This window comes from Nicotiana sylvestris, chromosome 9 (genome assembly GCF_000393655.2).
Source record: "Nicotiana sylvestris chromosome 9, ASM39365v2, whole genome shotgun sequence".
NCBI classification, from domain to species: Eukaryota; Viridiplantae; Streptophyta; class Magnoliopsida; order Solanales; family Solanaceae; genus Nicotiana; species Nicotiana sylvestris.
The window spans coordinates 120083954-120102689 of NC_091065.1; the positions used below are offsets into that span (position 1 = coordinate 120083954).

The following is an 18736-nucleotide window of genomic DNA, read 5'->3' on the forward strand; positions in this document are numbered from 1 at the left end:
TAGTGAATATTAACGTGATATAATCCGTGTTTGTAACGGATGTTTTTCAATCCGTGTATTGTGTTTCACCAAGAAAGCAACAAGATGTCTAGTGCACCTCCCACCATGGCCAAGTGCTCCTCCCACCAAGCAAGTGTTCATTCCACCATGTAAGTGCTTCCTCCATGATATCCTAATGCTTGTTCCACCATGGAGGGGGCGGCGGATTTCTCTCACATGACTGGTATAAATAGAGCAGAAGTTGTAGAGAAAGAAGAACACACCAGAAAAAAACACTCGAAACACTCAGTATATAATTAATATACATTCTGTATACACTCAAACTACACTCTGTATACACTGTGTATACACTGGAAAAACGAATTGCAATCTGATATCCTCTTCAGTAAGAATTCAACATCGGCTATACATTGCATTCCTTCCTCTCAGAATTTCCATTCGACTTCTGAGTTCTCATCCCTTGTTCTGTATTGTTTTAAAACTACAAACAAAGCAACTGTAAGTGTGATTTGCTGTCGAACTTTGCGTTCGCTGAAATACTGGGGTTTGAAGTACCGCTACACCAGTGTGTAATTCGTTCTATCCTGGGAGGAAATAATCCATAACCTTGGGTACTAGGAGGGGATTAAATTCCTTAAGGAAACACTGTGAATTCAGTGGGCTCGAATTAATTTTTGTTTCAGTTATATCATTTATATTTACGTATGTTACTGCTGTAGGTAGCTGATAAAGAGGATAATATATATCTAAGAGTGGAAAAGTTAAAACTTGATCTTCCATCATTCCATATTTATACCAGATAAGAAGTACTATAAAGGAAACAAAAACAACAGTAATTAGTAACTATCACTCCTTCTTATATTCGAACATTCACAAACTCAATCAGCTGTAAGTTCAAATTTTATTTAGCAAGACTTGCAGGAGACAAGATGTCTGAAAATAGATTGGTTCATCTCAGGTTAGAAATGGAAGCAATTAATTCACAAGGCTTATGTTTTCAGACAACAAAACTAAAACTTACCTCTGGTAATCTGATTCATAAGATAATGCAGAGGCTGAACACTTCTGATTCAATATAGCATAGATTTTTACTGTCAATGTTGGAATTAAGAGTAGATATTCTTAGGAACAGCATAGCAACAGAGCATCGTTTACCTACAGGCTTGTTTGTTTTCAGATCTGCAAAGAATTAAAATGCTTCAGTTGCTCCCCTAATACCAGTATTTATGGGCACAGTGATAAGAAGTGAATTTGAAGACAAAAGAGGAACCTTTTAAATGTTTTGCCACTGATATAAAAGAGCTGCACTCCTCAATTCAACATTTTATAGGCGTCTATATAAATACAGAAAATAAAAGTTCCAAATGCCAATCTTCAATCAGGTTATATACATCTCGTTTTAGCTATCAACCATTGACATTTTTAGGTCACAAAGGGGGGAAAAGGGCAAAGTCATGTATCGGAACAAACAAGCACTTTCCATTACAGATGTAATAAAAGCAAAATCTTCTTAATTTTAACTGTTTTGAAAATACCGCAGATACGCACAGACATTCATGCATATAGACTTCAAATTAGAGCAAAATGAAACAGATTTTACCAACTTCAGAGAACTAAGAACTCAACAACTTACATATGTTCATTGCTCAAGATCATGAGATGTACACCAATAATCTTAACATTGCAGCGCATTTTCCCTATCAAAACCGAAGCTTTTAATTTGCTAATTTTGATCCTGTCCAGATTGACTCATCAATGAATACATACCTAGTCCATACCCCAAAAATTTATAATGGGTTGAGCTAGTTACACTTTCTGGTCTAAATTTGTCACCCCTGTGTTAGCTGAGACAAAATCAAAAAAAGAAATAGCTCAGCCAGTTTGAACAATACAGCTGCAGCACCATGTTTCCAGAAGTTTGAGTCAACATAAATTTCGTCAAAACAGCTCACAGTTCAACCTTTGATGGGAATAAGGAAAAAAAGAATATCAACATCAAACCCAATGCCTACGACTAATATTGTATCTTTAACAAAACCATAAACCATATTTTGATTAACAAACCAAAATCAAGTTCAACTTCAGAAAACAAATAAAGGATCCGCAGAGTTCATACTATCTAATATGCATTGCAAAGTAATGGGATTCCATTTTCCTACTTAAAACCCCGTTTGATTTATTTTTCCAAGCATTACCACAAGTGTCAATGCCAAGCAATTCTTGAGAATCTTGATAATAGGTGAATTTAACTTTATTCAGACCCTAAATAACCGTCGTCTGGCATAGTTTTGATAATAAAAGTGATAACAAAATGCTCTTATTAGTGCTTTTAATGATTTGCAGGTTATATATGACTAAGGAAGGTTAGAGAGCACTTTTGGAGTGAAAAATGAAGAAAGAAAGGCCAACCATGAAATATCCCAAGTGAACCACGCAAAAAAAAACAGGCTGAAGAATCAGAAAACTGAGTCTACCGCGGTTCCACCGCGGTGAAGGATGTTCGCGGATAGAAGGAAGATCAGAGGCCATGTTTGGCCGCGGTACGCGGCAGAACCGCGGCAAGAGGCGGAAAGTTCAGGGACTAAAGTGCAAAACACGGGATTTTCAGCCTCAAACCCTATTTTAAACACTAGACTCCGCCCAAGAGAGGCATGTTTTGTTTTGGAGAGTAGTTTTGGAATAAGAACAAGTGTGAGAGATCACCCAAAACATCTTGGTTTCTTTTTCTCTTTATGTTTCTTGCAAGTTTTATGATGAACATTGTTTTAGTTTATTTACCCATAGTTATGAGTAGCTAAATCTTTCGTCTAAGGTTTCGATGGAACCTATTGGGGGATGAACTTCTTGTTTATGTGAATACAAATTGCTAGTTTCAATCTTTATTTATTCAACTCTGTTCTTGTTGTAGTTAATTGACAGGATCCTCAATTAGCTGTGCCTATTTAGTGTGCATAACTCGGGAGAGAGTGCATATTTAGGTTATTGTTGAATAACACCACTCCTAAAGTATAAGAGGAATCTATAACTGCGGGTTTAAAGGCGGGATTAGGGATAACGAAGCCTTGGGTGCAATCTTAAGTGAACTGTGTTAATTAAAGCTAGCTAGTGTATCTCGGGAGAGTGCAATAGTATATTACTGTGATTACTCGGGAGAGATTTACGGTAAAAAAAGTGTTCATGATTGATAGAGGTGTGTTGGTAAATTTGTATGACGCATAAACAGAAGGGATTCCATCAATAGGGGAAATCTTGACCTTAGCTTTTTCTCATCATTGTTTACAACCTTAGCATTTTAGTTTACAGCTGTTTAATTTACTTGCAATTTTAGTTACTATAGAAACCATCAACTTGTGATTCAAACATTTGGGAAGCTGGTTCTGAAGAGTTTAGTGAGTCTAAAGATAGTGATTGATAAGTTAACTCTCTGTGGATTCGACCCTGGGCGTAATACTCGGGTTATATTTGCAACGTCCACATTGCCCTTTTTATAAGGCATAGTTGGGCGTGATCAAATCTAAAAGCCTTTATTCCTCCCCTAAACAGTATAGCATACAAAGCACAAGTAGAAAGTCAATCCTTCAACAAACGAACTTTGTGCAAAAAAAACACATTTATATGAAAGCACTGCAGTCCACAGTACAGAATGACAAATAGTCAATTACCAGAAAGTAAAAAACAGGCAATGTTTCAATCTTCTAATGTTTGCAAATTTCAAAACCATATATGAAAAGCACCTTTGATTGAAACAAATGAACAATAGATTTCACTAATAAAATCTTAAAATACTACTAAACCAGAGGTTTTACATATAGTTTGACTGAAACAAGTCATTTGATTTACATCACTAACCCTAACATCCAACGAAAGACAGGGAAAAAAGCCCTAAATCAGAAGAACACAAAATTAACCATAACAACAAGCACAGCGAGGCATATTCCTAAGCCCTTTCACCACGAATCCTCCTGGCCAGCTGAATGTCCTTTGGCATTATGGTGACCCTCTTCGCGTGAATAGCACAGAGATTGGTGTCTTCAAAGAGTCCAACAAGGTAAGCCTCAGCAGCCTCTTGTAGAGCGGCCACAGCACTGCTTTGGAACCTCAGATCTGTCTTGAAATCCTGTGCTATTTCCCTCACCAGCCTCTGAAACGGCAGCTTCCTTATCAACAACTCAGTGGACTTCTGGTACTTCCTGATTTCCCTGAGAGCGACAGTTCCTGGACGGAAACGGTGAGGTTTTTTCACTCCTCCGGTAGCCGGAGCTGACTTTCTAGCGGCCTTGGTAGCTAGCTGCTTCCTTGGTGCCTTTCCACCAGTGGATTTGCGGGCAGTTTGCTTGGTACGAGCCATTTCGAATGTATGATAACAATATGAAAGACTTTGTAGATCCGGAAATGCTTTGATTGTTCAATAATAGTGGTGAATTTGAGAGATGTCTGTCTGATGGGAAGTTATATAGGAGGGAAGTTGGGCGGGAATATTGGGAAATTTTGAAGAGTTTGAAATTTTTTTGGCGTGGTGGTGATTGAGAGTGAATCAAGTTCGTTGATTTTGTGTTAACGGTGAAGATTTCAGAAGAGATGTTTGCTTCGGATAGCTATCCGCATACTACTTTAATATCAAATGGGTATTCACCACGTGGATTTTCGCAGGTTCGTTCATTTTTGCCTGGGGATTATGTTTTTGGGCCAAGGCTACAGATGGTAGGCCCACAGCTGTTTGTGTTTCCGTCTTTGCTGAGTAGTGAGTGATGAGAGGGGAAAAATTTGCCTTCGCGTGTTTTGTTTCGGCTTTTCCCTCTTACCAGTAGTTGTACCCGTGCGATACGCGATCAATATTAATTAAATTAAATTATGATCAGGCTTGTTTGATCCTATTAGATCGTATTGCTTTAATAAAATTCAATTGTCATCTTGTTTGTCAATACGATATACCCAATAATGAAAATCTCTATTAAATCAAACATACTTATATAGTCAGTGAATAACTTTTTTGTTCTATTTTTCTTTATTATATTAAACAATATTTAGTATTCGCTTTCTTTTTGTAATATATGAGAAGATATATAATTTATTACTATTGAATTTTTTTATTTTAAATTTTATTATGTTGTTCTTAATAATATTATCTAAATTTTAGTGAATAAAATCTATGTTAAACTAACGGGACTTATACAGGCAGCGCATCGAATAACGTTTTTGTTATGTATTTTTCTTTATTATATCTTTCAATATTTAATACTATTACTTTGTTAATAGAAAGTTTCATTAGCATATTACGTTATTTAATATTTTTCTCTGAAGTTTTTTTTATTACTTTATTTTTGTTTTTTTATTTTTAAATAATTTTAAAACTCCAACTTAAAACTACTCCCCAATTTGAATTGATAATTTATTATTTTTTTAATTTCGTTTTTTATTTTAAATCTCACATTTGAAACTACTCCCGATTTGGATGGGTAGTTTTTCTTCTCTTTTTCGTTTTTTATAGCTTTTTTTTTTTGCTTTTTTAAAAAAAATAATTTAAAAGCTCCAACTTGAAAATACTCTCACCCAATTTGAATGGGTAGTTATTTTTTTATATATTTATATTTTCGTTTTTATATTATAGTTAATTATAAGATATCTATATTTATTAATTTAAATAAAGTAACCAATACACACACACACACACACACACACACACACACACACACACACACACACACACACACACATATATATATATATATATATATATATATATATATATATTTTTGTATTTTTTTATTTTCGTCTTTTATATATATTTAAATTCAAAAATAATAACCAATAACTAATTATTAATTAAAAATAACTACCAATTTGAATGGGTAGTTATTTTCTTATATATTTATATTTTCTTTTTTTTATTTTAGTTAATTATAAGATATCTATTTCTATTTTAAAATTATTTTAAAACACCAACTTGAAACTACTCCCCGATTTGAATGGGTAGTTTTTCCCCGATTTGAATGGGTAGTTTTTCTTATGTTTTTTTTCCGTTTTTTATAGCTTTATTTTTATTTCTTTTTGATTTTAAAATAATTCAAAATTTCCAACTTGAAACTACTCCCACCCAATTTGAATGGGTAGTTATTTTTATATATATTTTTATTTTTATTTTTTTTATTATAGTTAATTATTAATATAGATATAGATAAGAAATATATATTTATTAATTAAATTAAAGTAACCAATTAATATATATATATATAACCAATTATATATATATATGGTAGTTTTTTTAATTATTTTTATTTTTTAGATATATTTAAATTAAAAAGAATAACCAATAACTAATTTAATAATTAATTATGTCATGTGTCATTCTATTGTTTTGCCATTTGGCTTCATGAGGTGCTTTTGTCTTATGCTTTTAATTATAGAAATAAAAATAGATATCTTATAATTAATATTTTAAAACACCAACTTGAAACTACTCCCCGATTTGAATGGGTAGTTATTTTTATATATATTTTTATTTTTATTTTTTTTATTATAGTTAATTATTAATATAGATATAGATAAGAAATATATATTTATTAATTAAATTAAAGTAACCAATTAATATATATATATATATATATATATATATATATATATATATATATAACCAATTATATATATATATGGTAGTTTTTTTAATTATTTTTATTTTTTAGATATATTTAAATTAAAAAGAATAACCAATAACTAATTTAATAACTAATTATGTCATGTGTCATTCTATTGTTTTGCCATTTGGCTTCATGAGGTGCTTTTGTCTTATGCTTTTAATTATAGAAATAAAAATAAATATCTTATAATTAATATTTTAAAACACCAACTTGAAACTACTCCCCGATTTGAATGGGTAGTTTTTCTTCTGTTTTTTTTTTCCGTTTTTTATAGCTTTATTTTTTTCTTTTTGATTTTAAAATAATTCAAAATTTCCAACTTGAAACTACTCCCACCCAATTTGAATGGGTAGTTATTTTTTTATATATTTTTATTTTTATTTTTTTATTATAGTTAATTATTAATATATATAAATAAGAAATGTATATTTATATATTAAATTAAAGTAACCAATTAATATATATATATATATAATATATATATATATAACCAATTATATATATATATGGTAGTTTTTTTAATTATTTTTATTTTTTAGATATATTTAAATTAAAAAGAATAACCAATAACTAATTTAATAACTAATTATGTCATGTGTCATTCTATTGTTCTGTCATTTGGCTTCATGAGGTACTTTTGTCTTCTGCTTTTAATTATAGATAGATTTTAAAACACCAACTTGAAACTACTCCCCGATTTGAATGGGTAGTTTTTCTTCTGTTTTTTCCGTTTTTTATAGCTTTATTTTTTTTCTTTTTGATTTTAAAATAATTCAAAATTTCCAACTTGAAACTACTCCCACCCAATTTGAATGGGTAGTTATTTTTTTATATTTTTTATTTTTATTTTTTTTATTATAGCTAATTATTAATATAGATATATATAAGAAATATATATTTATTAATTAAATTAAAGTAACTAATTAATATATATATATATGGCAGTTTTTTTAATTATTTTTATTTTTTAGATATATTTAAATTAAAAAGAATAACCAATAACTAATTTAATAACTAATTATGTCATGTGTCATTCTATTGTTCTGCCATTTGGCTTCATGAGGTGCTTTTGTCTTCTGCTTTTAATTATAGAAATAAAAATAGATATCTTATAATTAATATTTTAAAACACCAACTTGAAACTACTCCCCGATTTGAATGAGTAGTTTTTCTTCTGTTTTTTTTTTTGTTTTTTATAGCTTTATTTTTTTCTTTTTGATTTTAAAATAATTCAAAATTTCCAACTTGAAACTACTCCCACCCAATTTGAATGGGTAGTTATTTTTTTTATATTTATATTTTTATTTTTTTTATTATAGTTAATTATTAATATAGATATAGATAAGAAATATATATTTATTAATTAAATTAAAGTAACCAATTAATATATATATATATATATATATATAACCAATTATATATATATAAGGTAGTTTTTTTAATTATTTTCATTTTTTTGATATATTTAAATTAAAAAGAATAACCAATAACTAATTTAATAACTAATTATGTCATGTGTCATTCTATTGTTCTGTCGTTTGGCTTCACGAGGTGCTTTTGTCTTCTGCTTTTAATTATAGATAGATTTGATGTCCAGAAAGTCTACAAAAAATTAAGTGGGCGTTTGGATATAAGAATTGTAAAATTTCAAAAAAAGACGAAAATGTTATTTGAAAATTAGTGTTGTATTTGAACATGAATATACTTTTGGATTGTTTTTGAAATTTTGTGAGTGATCTGAGTGGAACTTTTAAAAAACAGCTTTTTATAGTTTTCCAAATTTTTGAAAAATTCGAAAATGTATCTTCAAGTGAAAATTGGAAAAATTTATGACCAAACACTGATTTCGAAAAAAAGTGAAAAATTTCTTATATCCAAACAAGCTCTAAATACAAAACATCTTATTTATGTCATTCCTTATTATATTATATTAATTACTAGTTTGCTTGTCCGTGCTTGGCGAGGTCGTTGAAAGAATAAAATGGAATATATTAAAGCTTACTCTTATGAAAAAAATATTACCAGTTTTTTAAGATCAAACATTATGGGTGTGTTTGGATAACGAAAAATATTTTCCAAGAAAATATTTTCTTGAAAAACAAGTAGTAATTTTATTCATTTTTCGGTGTTTGGTACGCAAATTAAGGAAAATAACTTCTTAAGAGTATTTATAAATAATTTAGATACAATAAACATGAATTCATAAACTTTCGAACCAACAACCTTTCGAACCCACAAATTTCATAAACTTTCGAATTGCTAAACTTTCGAAACCGCAAATTTTCGAACCCGTAAACTTTATAATTTCTAAAATCGTAAACTTTCAAACACGTAAACCTCCGAACTCATAACTTTGGAACTTGTAAAATTTTGAACCTGTAAACCGAAAGATGAAAAACTAAAACTGAAAATATATAAAAAATATATATATTTTTTTCCACAGGGGGAGGGGGGAGGGGGTGTGCTGAATGCTGAAAAATGAAAAAACAGAAATCTGAAATTACAAAAAAAAAAACCTTTTTTGTAGGGGGGAGGGTGGGGGTGGTGTAGAAAAACGAAAAAATAGAAATTTGAAATTACAAAAAAAATTGTGGGAAGGGGGGACGGGGGCAGCAGGGTGGGTAGTGGAGGGAAAAAAATTAAAAAAAAGTCTTTTTGGAGAGAGGTGGTGGGGTGGGTAGGCGTGGCGTGGCGTGGGGTGGGTTGGTGAGGGTGGGGAAGGTTGAGAAGGAGTTTGTGAGGGCGGGGAGTAGAGTGGGAGAAGGTTGAGAAGGAGTTTTGGAAAATATTTTCCAAAATATTTAAGCCAATCAAACATGAGAAAATTGGAAAACATTTTTATCCCAAACACACCCTATATTATAGATTCTATAAAAGAGAATTGAAAAATGGTTTAGGTTAAATATGAGATGAACAATTTAAGAAATTAGTATATGTGAACTTGAATAAGATAATAGAATATTATAAATAAAGTTAATGAAAAGAGAAAAATGGTAATTTTAAAAAAAAAAACTTCCTTTTCCTCGAAGGCCTTTTTCTTAGTAGTTTGTTTCTTAGTATATCAACAACAAACAACAATAACGATATGGTAAAATCTCACAAGTGGATGTGGGGAGGGTAGTATGTATGCGGAGCTTACCTCTATCTCGAGGGGATAGAGAGACTATTTCTTATATATCCTCGTTCAATAAAATCTCATAAGTGAGATGTGGGGAGGGTAGCGTATATGCGGACCTTACCTTTATCCCGAGGGAATAGAGAGACTGTTTTCGATAGATCCTCGCTCAGGAAGACGACTGAAGCAAAGGCTAGAAAATTTGAAACCAAAAGTGGATACTTTTGGTAAATAATACCCAAAAGCGATGAACAATTATCGGATAGAGGAAAACAAATTTAGAGTGGGAGAAAGATATGAATATGGAACTTGCTGGAATATAGAAAAAGAAGAAAACGTCAGGTTTTTGGTAACTTAAAACACACAGTATATAGTGTACGGTTTACCCACGTCTTTCGTAATACCAATTCACCCTTAAAGCACACTGCATTTACGAAAATGCCTTTCGTCGTACTCATGAACCTTACTTATTACATATAGTTTATTTTTACAAAATAAATACTCCATTCGTTTCAATTTATGTGAACTCATTTGACTAGGCACGTAGTTTAAGAAAAAAGAGAAAAATTTTGAACTTGTGGTGTAAAATGAGGCACATATATTTTGTGTGGCTATAAATCATTGCATAAAGGTAAATTGTTTCCAAATAAGGAAATTGGTCATTCTTTTTAGCACGAACCAAAAAAGAAATAGGTTCAAATAAATTGAAACGGAGGGAGTATAAAAAATCCGCGACCACCCAGGTGACAGAAGGTTTGATGGTTGCTTAGCTCATGAGAAGATGCTAGAGGCTATAAAAGTGGGCAGTGAGAGTTCGATTTTCCCTTCTAACAAGTCCTTTTTAATAAACATTTTTCCTCTTATCATCCAGCTTCTTTCTTTTGCCCCGTCCGAATTAGGTCTACTTTTTTGTTCTTTCGCTAGCAACTATTTTTTTTTTTTTGGCAATGCGTTAGGCAAGCGCCTAGGGCTAGTTTTTTATTAATAAAAAAGAAAAAAAAATACAACAATTAGGAAAAGTACAAATAAGGTGGACAATAGCATCGATTTTGTTACCCATATGCCTTGGCTATATAATCACTCCTTTGCGCCTCACATTGCCTTATGACGGCAGCCTCATGTAGAGGATTCATGGTGTAGCTGCCGGCAAAGTCTCACGAGGGCATATAATCTCATAGCCGTGTTGGTATTTTCCCAAAGACATAGGACCAAGGCAACACAAACCGGGCTAAACCTTACCTTACTAATCCTATTAGGGCCAAGAAAAAGCCTCACCTACTAGCACGCATGTAAAAAATAAGAACCGGAGAGTACCAAATATTCAATAATCATCACAGAGTTTATAACATACTCTGTGATGATATTACAAATGAGAATACTAATAAAGTGGTATAATAGAATGAAGTACCAATTTGGTTCCTGTCCCTTCTTTTCCAAACATGTAAAATCTTCAATTTGTAATTCTTTGTTGTTTTCCTCAACCGTGTTCAAAAATCATCATTTCTTTTTTGAACGGTTGGACCTCATTGAGGTAGTTGGGGCAACCTTCTTTTGTTTGACAACTCTCATTGGAGGTCGCCTAACATTTAAAAAATCACTGACCTTGTCGTCCCAACTATTTTTCCTTGTATGTGCCTTCTTTATTTTTCCACTATGCATAGGTGATAGGTCACCTTTTCTTGATGCCTCTGCCCGGCATTGTTACAAAATTGCATCTTCTTCTCCTTCCTCATACATATCTATTCCCACATTCACTGGATGCGGTCGATTGTCATGGAGGTCAAGTGTTATCAATTCATTTCCTTCTTGTGTATTTGCTAAGGCTGTAGTGTTTTGAAGTTGTTGTATGGCTTGCATGTTATTCCTGTACTTAGTCACATTTCCAGTGCTTGTAGCTTGCATTGGACTTATGTAGTTTAGGAGTTTAGGTCTTACCAAAGCGTTAAGTAACTCTCTATCCTCCAAAGAAATAAGTGTTGCATGCTGCAAAGCATCATGTTGTTGTGCAGAATTTGGAGACATTACTGCAGCCCCTGCGATACTTTGATTTTGCTGCTGCTGTCGGAGTGGACTGCTTGCAAGCTGCACTTGCTGTCCATGCACAAAATTTATTTGCTGCTGCCCAGAAATAATAGCATGGAGGATATTAGTAGGTGTAAAATTGTATTTTACAGTCGTTGTATTATTATTTCCAGTAACTACTGCTTTGTGCATCGACGAAATTTCGATCTCCTTCAAAACTGCTGCATTACTAAGCTTTTGTTGCTACCCGGCAGGTACAAAAACAGTAGCATTAGGACTCAAACCTTTCTTGATTTGCACTCTTTGATAATAACTTGAAACTTGATCCTTGTGCACCTCCACTGCCCCTTCATTTGAAGTATATGAACAATGATCTGCTTCCTCCTCAGAAACACTCAGGTTGTCAAAATTAGTGTCTTCCTCGTGTTCACGTTGATCAGCCCATGTTTTGCGAGTAAGGAAAAAATCACTCGTCACATCTTGTTGTTCCTTAGAATCAAGCATTTTATTTGCATAGTTTGCTTGAGATATTGCAGCCATACTTTTCTCTACCTGTTGGTTATTTCCAGTAGATAAAAGTTGCTGCCCAGAATCGCCATCTCTCTCACCAAACGATTCCATTGACTGGGATGGAATGTCATGAACGGTGGTATTCAATGTAACCAATGGAGCATGGATCTTTGGAGTTGTGTTTATGAACATCGCTGCCTGAGCATCCTTTACCATCTTGGCCAGATCTAGATTGGATATCTTTAAAGTTGGTGAGGCTGCATTAGGTACTGCCCCTGCCTTTTGCTCGTCAACAAGAACAAGAGCAAGATCCTCGACGTTTGATCGGGCATCTGCGTTCTTCATGGACTGTTGTTGCTTTCCACTGCCTAGTGAATTGGACAACCTAATTGTTGAAACTAAATCATGATCAACCTATTGTATGTTCATCTCAACATCCCCCAATGTAGGTTCATTTAGCAAAACATCAAAAGAGTTAGAACACCTGAGGTTGTTTGCGTCTATAACCTGATTTGTGAGACCTCGAGAATTCTTTTTGTTAGGTGACATGTTTGATCGATTTACTACTGTGAAGTCACCACCCTTAGATTGTTGCACCCCTTTAGCACCTGATGTAAAAACATCAGTTACTTGTGTATGAGCAGCAGCAGATTTCACTGTAGTCGTGAGTACCTGCATAGAAGCTTCAACTGTCTCAGTTCCTTTCTTCATTGCACCTGTTATCTGCTGGTTATTAGTCGTCTCCTGTCCATAATTAATGAGCCCAGCACCTTCCTTAAAACCTGTTGCAGCTGCACTTCCCAAAACAACATCTTCAAGTTCCTGCTCCTCATTTTGCACTGCGGTAGCTATTAACTCAGCTGGTTTTTCAGTTAGATCAACTTGTGCAGCATTAGCTTTAATAACCCCAGTAGTACATCGATTACCAGTAGCATTCAATGCAACCTTAGCCTCCAATTGTGAACCTACAGAAACTGGTTGTTTTACAGCTTTGTCAACTTGTCCTACTACTGCTGCTGCTGCATTATTCTTGGCAAAAATTGCTCGAACAGCTGCAGCTAAAGCACTGCCATCCATCAGCCCATGTTTAAAAGCTGAACCCCTTAGAACTTCCAGCTAAATATTGATCAACCACAGTATTTTTTGCAGCCTTCAAGTCCTGAGCAACTCTAGCAAGGGCTTCAGCAACTGGGATAATTGCACTAGAAACAGGATTAAGCCCTGCATCATCAGAATCAACATTATCTCGATGTGATGCTGCTATATGCCCTGCTACATTAATTGCTTCTTCTGCATATTCATGAGCCTTTTGATGTGTTTTGTCTTTTCCCACATCAACCAAGCTCCCTGACGATTTAGCTAGCTGTAATGCATTTAATAAATCCCTGGCATCCCCTTTCAATTTTTCAACCTTGCTCATCTCCTCAACCAAGGCCAAAACTTCAGCAGGCATTATACGTTCAGTAGCAATAGTCGTCTCAATCAAGTTTTCTTGTTGTTGCATATCATAATTCGACCTATTCCTTGTCATCAATGAATGACAATCTTCACCAACATGTCCTTGTCGTTTGCACACATTACAATATGATGGAAGATTGTCAAACACAAACTCCTGTAAATGCTCAATAACCTTACCAGATTTCTCATCAATGAATTGTAACTTAATATTCTTGGGATGCTTATCAAGGAGATCAATAATTACCTTGACCCTCGCTGTGTTAGGTTTTGTCCTAGTTTGTGTGGCTTTATCTATAGCAATAGGTTTTCCCACGGCTGATGCAATTGATAGTAAAGGCTTCTTTGCAAAAAGGTTCGTCGGCAAATCTGGAAACGACACCCATGCCACTGTTTTTGATGTCTCCGCCTTAGGATCGTAATCTTGAGTCCATGGGAATGTACGATATTGATGTTGTTGACCTTTGTATTGTAGATAACCAACCTGTTTTGAGACAATCGCTATAAAATCCTCATAAGCATCACATCGAATCAACAATTGCCTAACTGCGAGCAAGCCAATCAAGCATCGACCCTTAATCCCAATTTGTGCTGGAATTATTTTACGAAGTTCCAGTAATTCTGGTGCACCATATGACAGCTTCATCACCACAGCTTGGTGGAGACCTTCTTCAACTGCATATTCCTCCAATTCCTTAACAGAAAATTGTATCATAAGTTGTCCATGAACATTTTGGACAGGTTTAAGGATCGTTTTAGTTACTGCTTGCAATTTTGCCGAGAATAGTGAAGCATAAGAATTTGTTTTAGAGTTGGGATCCATCTCTCCCATAGCATGAAGCTGGGGAGGGGCCTGCACATCCATGACTGAAGCTAACTCACCATTTCTGTACAAGAAATAGAAGAAGCAGCGCTGAAATTCTGGAAAAACTTGGCGCTACAGTGACTCTCGATCTAAAATCAAGATTTGTTACAGATGGCTATGGATTTGAGGATGAAACCAACTGGGGATTGTTCGCAAAGAGAAGGGAGTTCTTTTGAGACCAATCTTGCGAACTTACCTTGCCGGACGCCGGAGTTATGGGCCGTGAATAGTGACGACGGTACTATTCACAGAAAATCCTAGAGAGATGTTAGTTCATTATATTTTTAAAGTTTCGCTAGCAACTATTATGATCCTTACTATACTTTTTTTTTCTTTTTTTTCATTGACTTTTGTTTGTTTTAACATTTTTCTAATTTTAAAACTTTATTTAATAAATATAACAAATAAAGAAAAAGAAAATTTACTTAAAAAGGGGCTCCAAAGTTTGTTTGAAAATGAAGTGGTCCTCTGGAATGGTAAAACCCATCAATCTTGTTTCTCTTTAGTATCACAATGTCGCGTCATCCATAATATTAAAATTATGAGTTTTTCTCATTAAATTCTTATCATCATATTCAAATACTTGTGTACTTATGCAATGTGATGGTAGTATTTAATGTTAAAAATATTAAGCACTCACGAACTCAATATTCTGGATCTGCCATTGACGACAATAGTAATTAATGGTGATGGTAGATGGCAGTGATGACTGATAACAATGATTGATGATATATATTGATGGTTGTAGATGATAGCTAGTGGTAGTGACATCTAATAGTCATGCTTGGCAGCGTTAGTGGTTGTCGATGAGGATAGTGGGCAGTGGATGGTAGTAGTCTATAATGGTGGATGGACACTATAGTAGTGATGAAAGTATAAGAGTAATAGTGAAATATTATTTTTACATAAATTCTTGATTGTATAACATCTTAACGATATTACTCTGCTATAGATGTTAATCGTTGAGAACTATTCAGACCTACTAAGTGATTGTAAATTTTTTAAAAAAATACAGACTTAATGGTTAAGATCTGTAACGACCCGACCAGTCGTTCTGACCAATTGTACTTCGCTCAGTAGTTTTCGGGCATGAGTAGCTCTGTATGATGTATTATGACTTATGTGAATCGGCGATTTTGATTTTCAGGTTATTCGGAATTGATTTGGAAGAATAATTCTCAGCTAGAAGTTTTAAATTTAAAAGGTTTGACCAAGTTTAACTTTTTAATATATGACCTAAGACGAATTTAAGATCCTCTTAATTCAAATTATGTAGTCCAAAATGCTTCGAAATTCTGACCGTCAATAATAATCGTGTCGGCCGATAGATACTTACACATTCTATGTTTGTGTTTTGTATTAGTATTCGCCGTTCTGCATTTACTTCACAATTGTGTTCATGCATTTGGTCACGTTATTAAAAATTTGAAGGCTTATGCACTGCAACATGATTTAGAGGGTGTTTGGTTAAGTTTATAAGCTGGTCAAATTAGTTTATAAGAGGGTGTTTGGCTAAGCTTATAAGCTGGTCAAACTGACTTATAAGCACTTTTTGGTTTATCTACGTGTTTGAAAAAATTAAAAGTGTTTATAAGCCAAAAGTCATAAGTTGGTCTCCCCCAACTTATCAAATTTCAGCTTATAAGCACTTTAGGTTTGACCAAAATATTTACTATTCTATCCCTAAAATACTTATTTTTAAAATAAAACTCTTCGTATACCCAGTTCTTCAGCTGCTTATTATTAATTTCAGCACTTTTATCCAAACACCCAACTGCTTGTTTTTAAATCAATTTCAGCACTTAAAAGTGTTTTTCAGCACCTAATGTTTATCAGCTACTCTAGATCAGCTGAGCCAAACGGGCTCTAAATATTTTTCAGTTTATCTACGGGTTTGGTAAAGTTAAAAGAGCTTATAAGTCATGTGCTTATAAGTCAAAAATAAGCCAAAAGCCATAAGTTGGTCACCCAAAACTTATGAATTTTTAGCTTATAAGCACTTTAAATTTGACCAAGATTTTTACTATTTTATCCTTAAAATATTCCTTTTTTTTTAAAAAAACTCTTACATCGATACTTACTGCCAAAAGTATTGTTTCAACCTAAACCTTTCGCCTCTTCAAGTCTTGAATTCTCATTGAGTATTTAAGATAAGCAAATTCTTTATTCCTTTGCATATTTGTATCTATGTGATTGTGTTTTAATCTTTGAACTGTATATAATAAAATAAAGACATATCAAATTTTTTGGTGTATTGCTTTCTAAGTATTGTGGTGATGAAGATGATATTTGTTTCTCTTCAAATATTTTTTCCTATTTAGATTTATTTTTTACTGAAAAACTTTTGTCAATTTATTAATTATTATAACTTATAATTATATGCTTATCATAAAATAAATTATATTTATCATAAACATTATCTTATCTAAGCACAGTTGTATTAAAATAAAATGACAAATAGAATATTTTGTATTTAAATCAAATTGGAAACTAAAATTTTAAAGAAATTACGCCCTGATAAGTATAAACAACTATAAGGTTATTTAAGTCATTTTAACAGAAAAAAACTTATCAGCACTTTATTATCAAATACTACAGTACCTTATTATCAATTTCAGCACTTGTATCCAAACACTTAACTGCTTATTTATTAAATCAATTTCAGCACTTAAAAATGCCTTTCAACACCTAATGCTTATAAGCTATTTCAAATCAGGTAATCCAAACGTGCTCTTAGACTATAAAGGCTATCCCAATCATATTTGAGGAAAAAACTAAATCTTCATATTTAAGGAGAAGCAAAATAAATAATGTTATAAAAATCTAACAAGGCTAATGACATCAAATCTAACCTTGAGAATTATCTTACGTGAACCGATAGATTTCTTCACCAACCAATGTCATGTAGACTAATGACTATAATTGATGAAATATTATAAAATTATAGCTATATAAGCTAAGAAATATTGATAAAACTTTTCTTCTATCAAATTGTATTCAGGTCTATTTTATTGATGTCTTTTGTAGAATCAGAAACACTGTAAATATAGTGTACAATTTACTTTAGAGTTACAAGATATTAAATGAGTGTAATAAACATATTCATGTATAATCCAAAATGGTTCATGGATGAGTTGTTGGACGTTTATAAATTCAATGTATTCATAACACTCTCCTTTGAATGTCCATAGATAATGTGCCTCGTTAAAACTTTACTAGAAAAAACCCTATAGGAAAAAACTTAGTGAAGAAAAAAGAGTACACATATCTTGTAATAGGCATTGAGTGCTGGCTCATTAAAAATTTTACCAGAAAAATCCAATTGGGAAAAAAAATCTCGGTTAAGGAAAAAAGAGTACATCGCGTATTATACTCCCCCTAATGAAAACTTTATTTGATATCTCAAAGACGATGCATTCCAATCTTATGTCTCAACTTCTCAAATGTTGATGTTGGCAATGCCTTAGTGAATAAATCTGCTAGATTGTCACTTGAACGGATTTGTTGAACATCCATCTCATCATTTTGCTGAAGATCGTGTGTGAAAAAGAACTTTGGTGAAATGTGTTTTGTTCCGTCTTCTTTGATATATCCTCCTTTAAATTGAGTTATGCAAGCAGCAACATCTTCATACAATATCGTTGGAATCTTCATTTTTAAAGAAAGACCACACAGTTGTTGAATGTATTGAGTCACTGATCTCAACTAGAGGTGGGCATCGGTCGGTTCGGTTCGGTTATAAATATTATCGGTTTAGCCTATCGGTTATCGGTTTACAAATATGATAAACCGATAACCAAATCAATAAGATTTTAGTTATCGGTTATCGATCATTATCGGTTCGATTATCGGTTTATCCGATAAGATGAAACAACTAAAACAGTTTCTGGCCACAACTAAAACAATATTATAAACAGCTTTATATCGGTATAAAACTGTTTTGCATTGTTTCTTGTACCGAGCTAAAATAGTTTTATAAAACTATTTTGCAATTAACATTTCAACACTAAAATAGAATTTGCTAAGCCATAAATTTGCAATGTAAACAATAAAATCTGCAACTAATAGAATCTGCTAAGACAAAAGCCATAGATCTATAACTAATAGTTCAACACTTCAACTAATAGTTCAACA

General features: G+C 32.7%; 1 protein-coding gene across 1 annotated transcript; it reads right to left on the minus strand.

The window, feature by feature from the left end:
• Positions 1-3722: 3722 nt before the first annotated feature.
• LOC104241898 (histone H3.2) lies at positions 3723-4428 on the minus strand. The gene has a single exon (XM_009796891.2). It carries the CDS (start codon positions 4346-4348, stop codon positions 3938-3940), a length of 411 nt encoding a protein of 136 aa, XP_009795193.1. The 5' UTR covers positions 4349-4428; the 3' UTR covers positions 3723-3937.
• Between the last annotated feature and the right edge of the window lie 14308 nt (positions 4429-18736).

Coding starts and splice junctions, on each gene's coding strand:
- LOC104241898 (XM_009796891.2), bottom strand. CDS start 4,348: ATGGCTCGTACCAAGCAAACTGCCCGCAAATCCACTGGTGGAAAGGCA.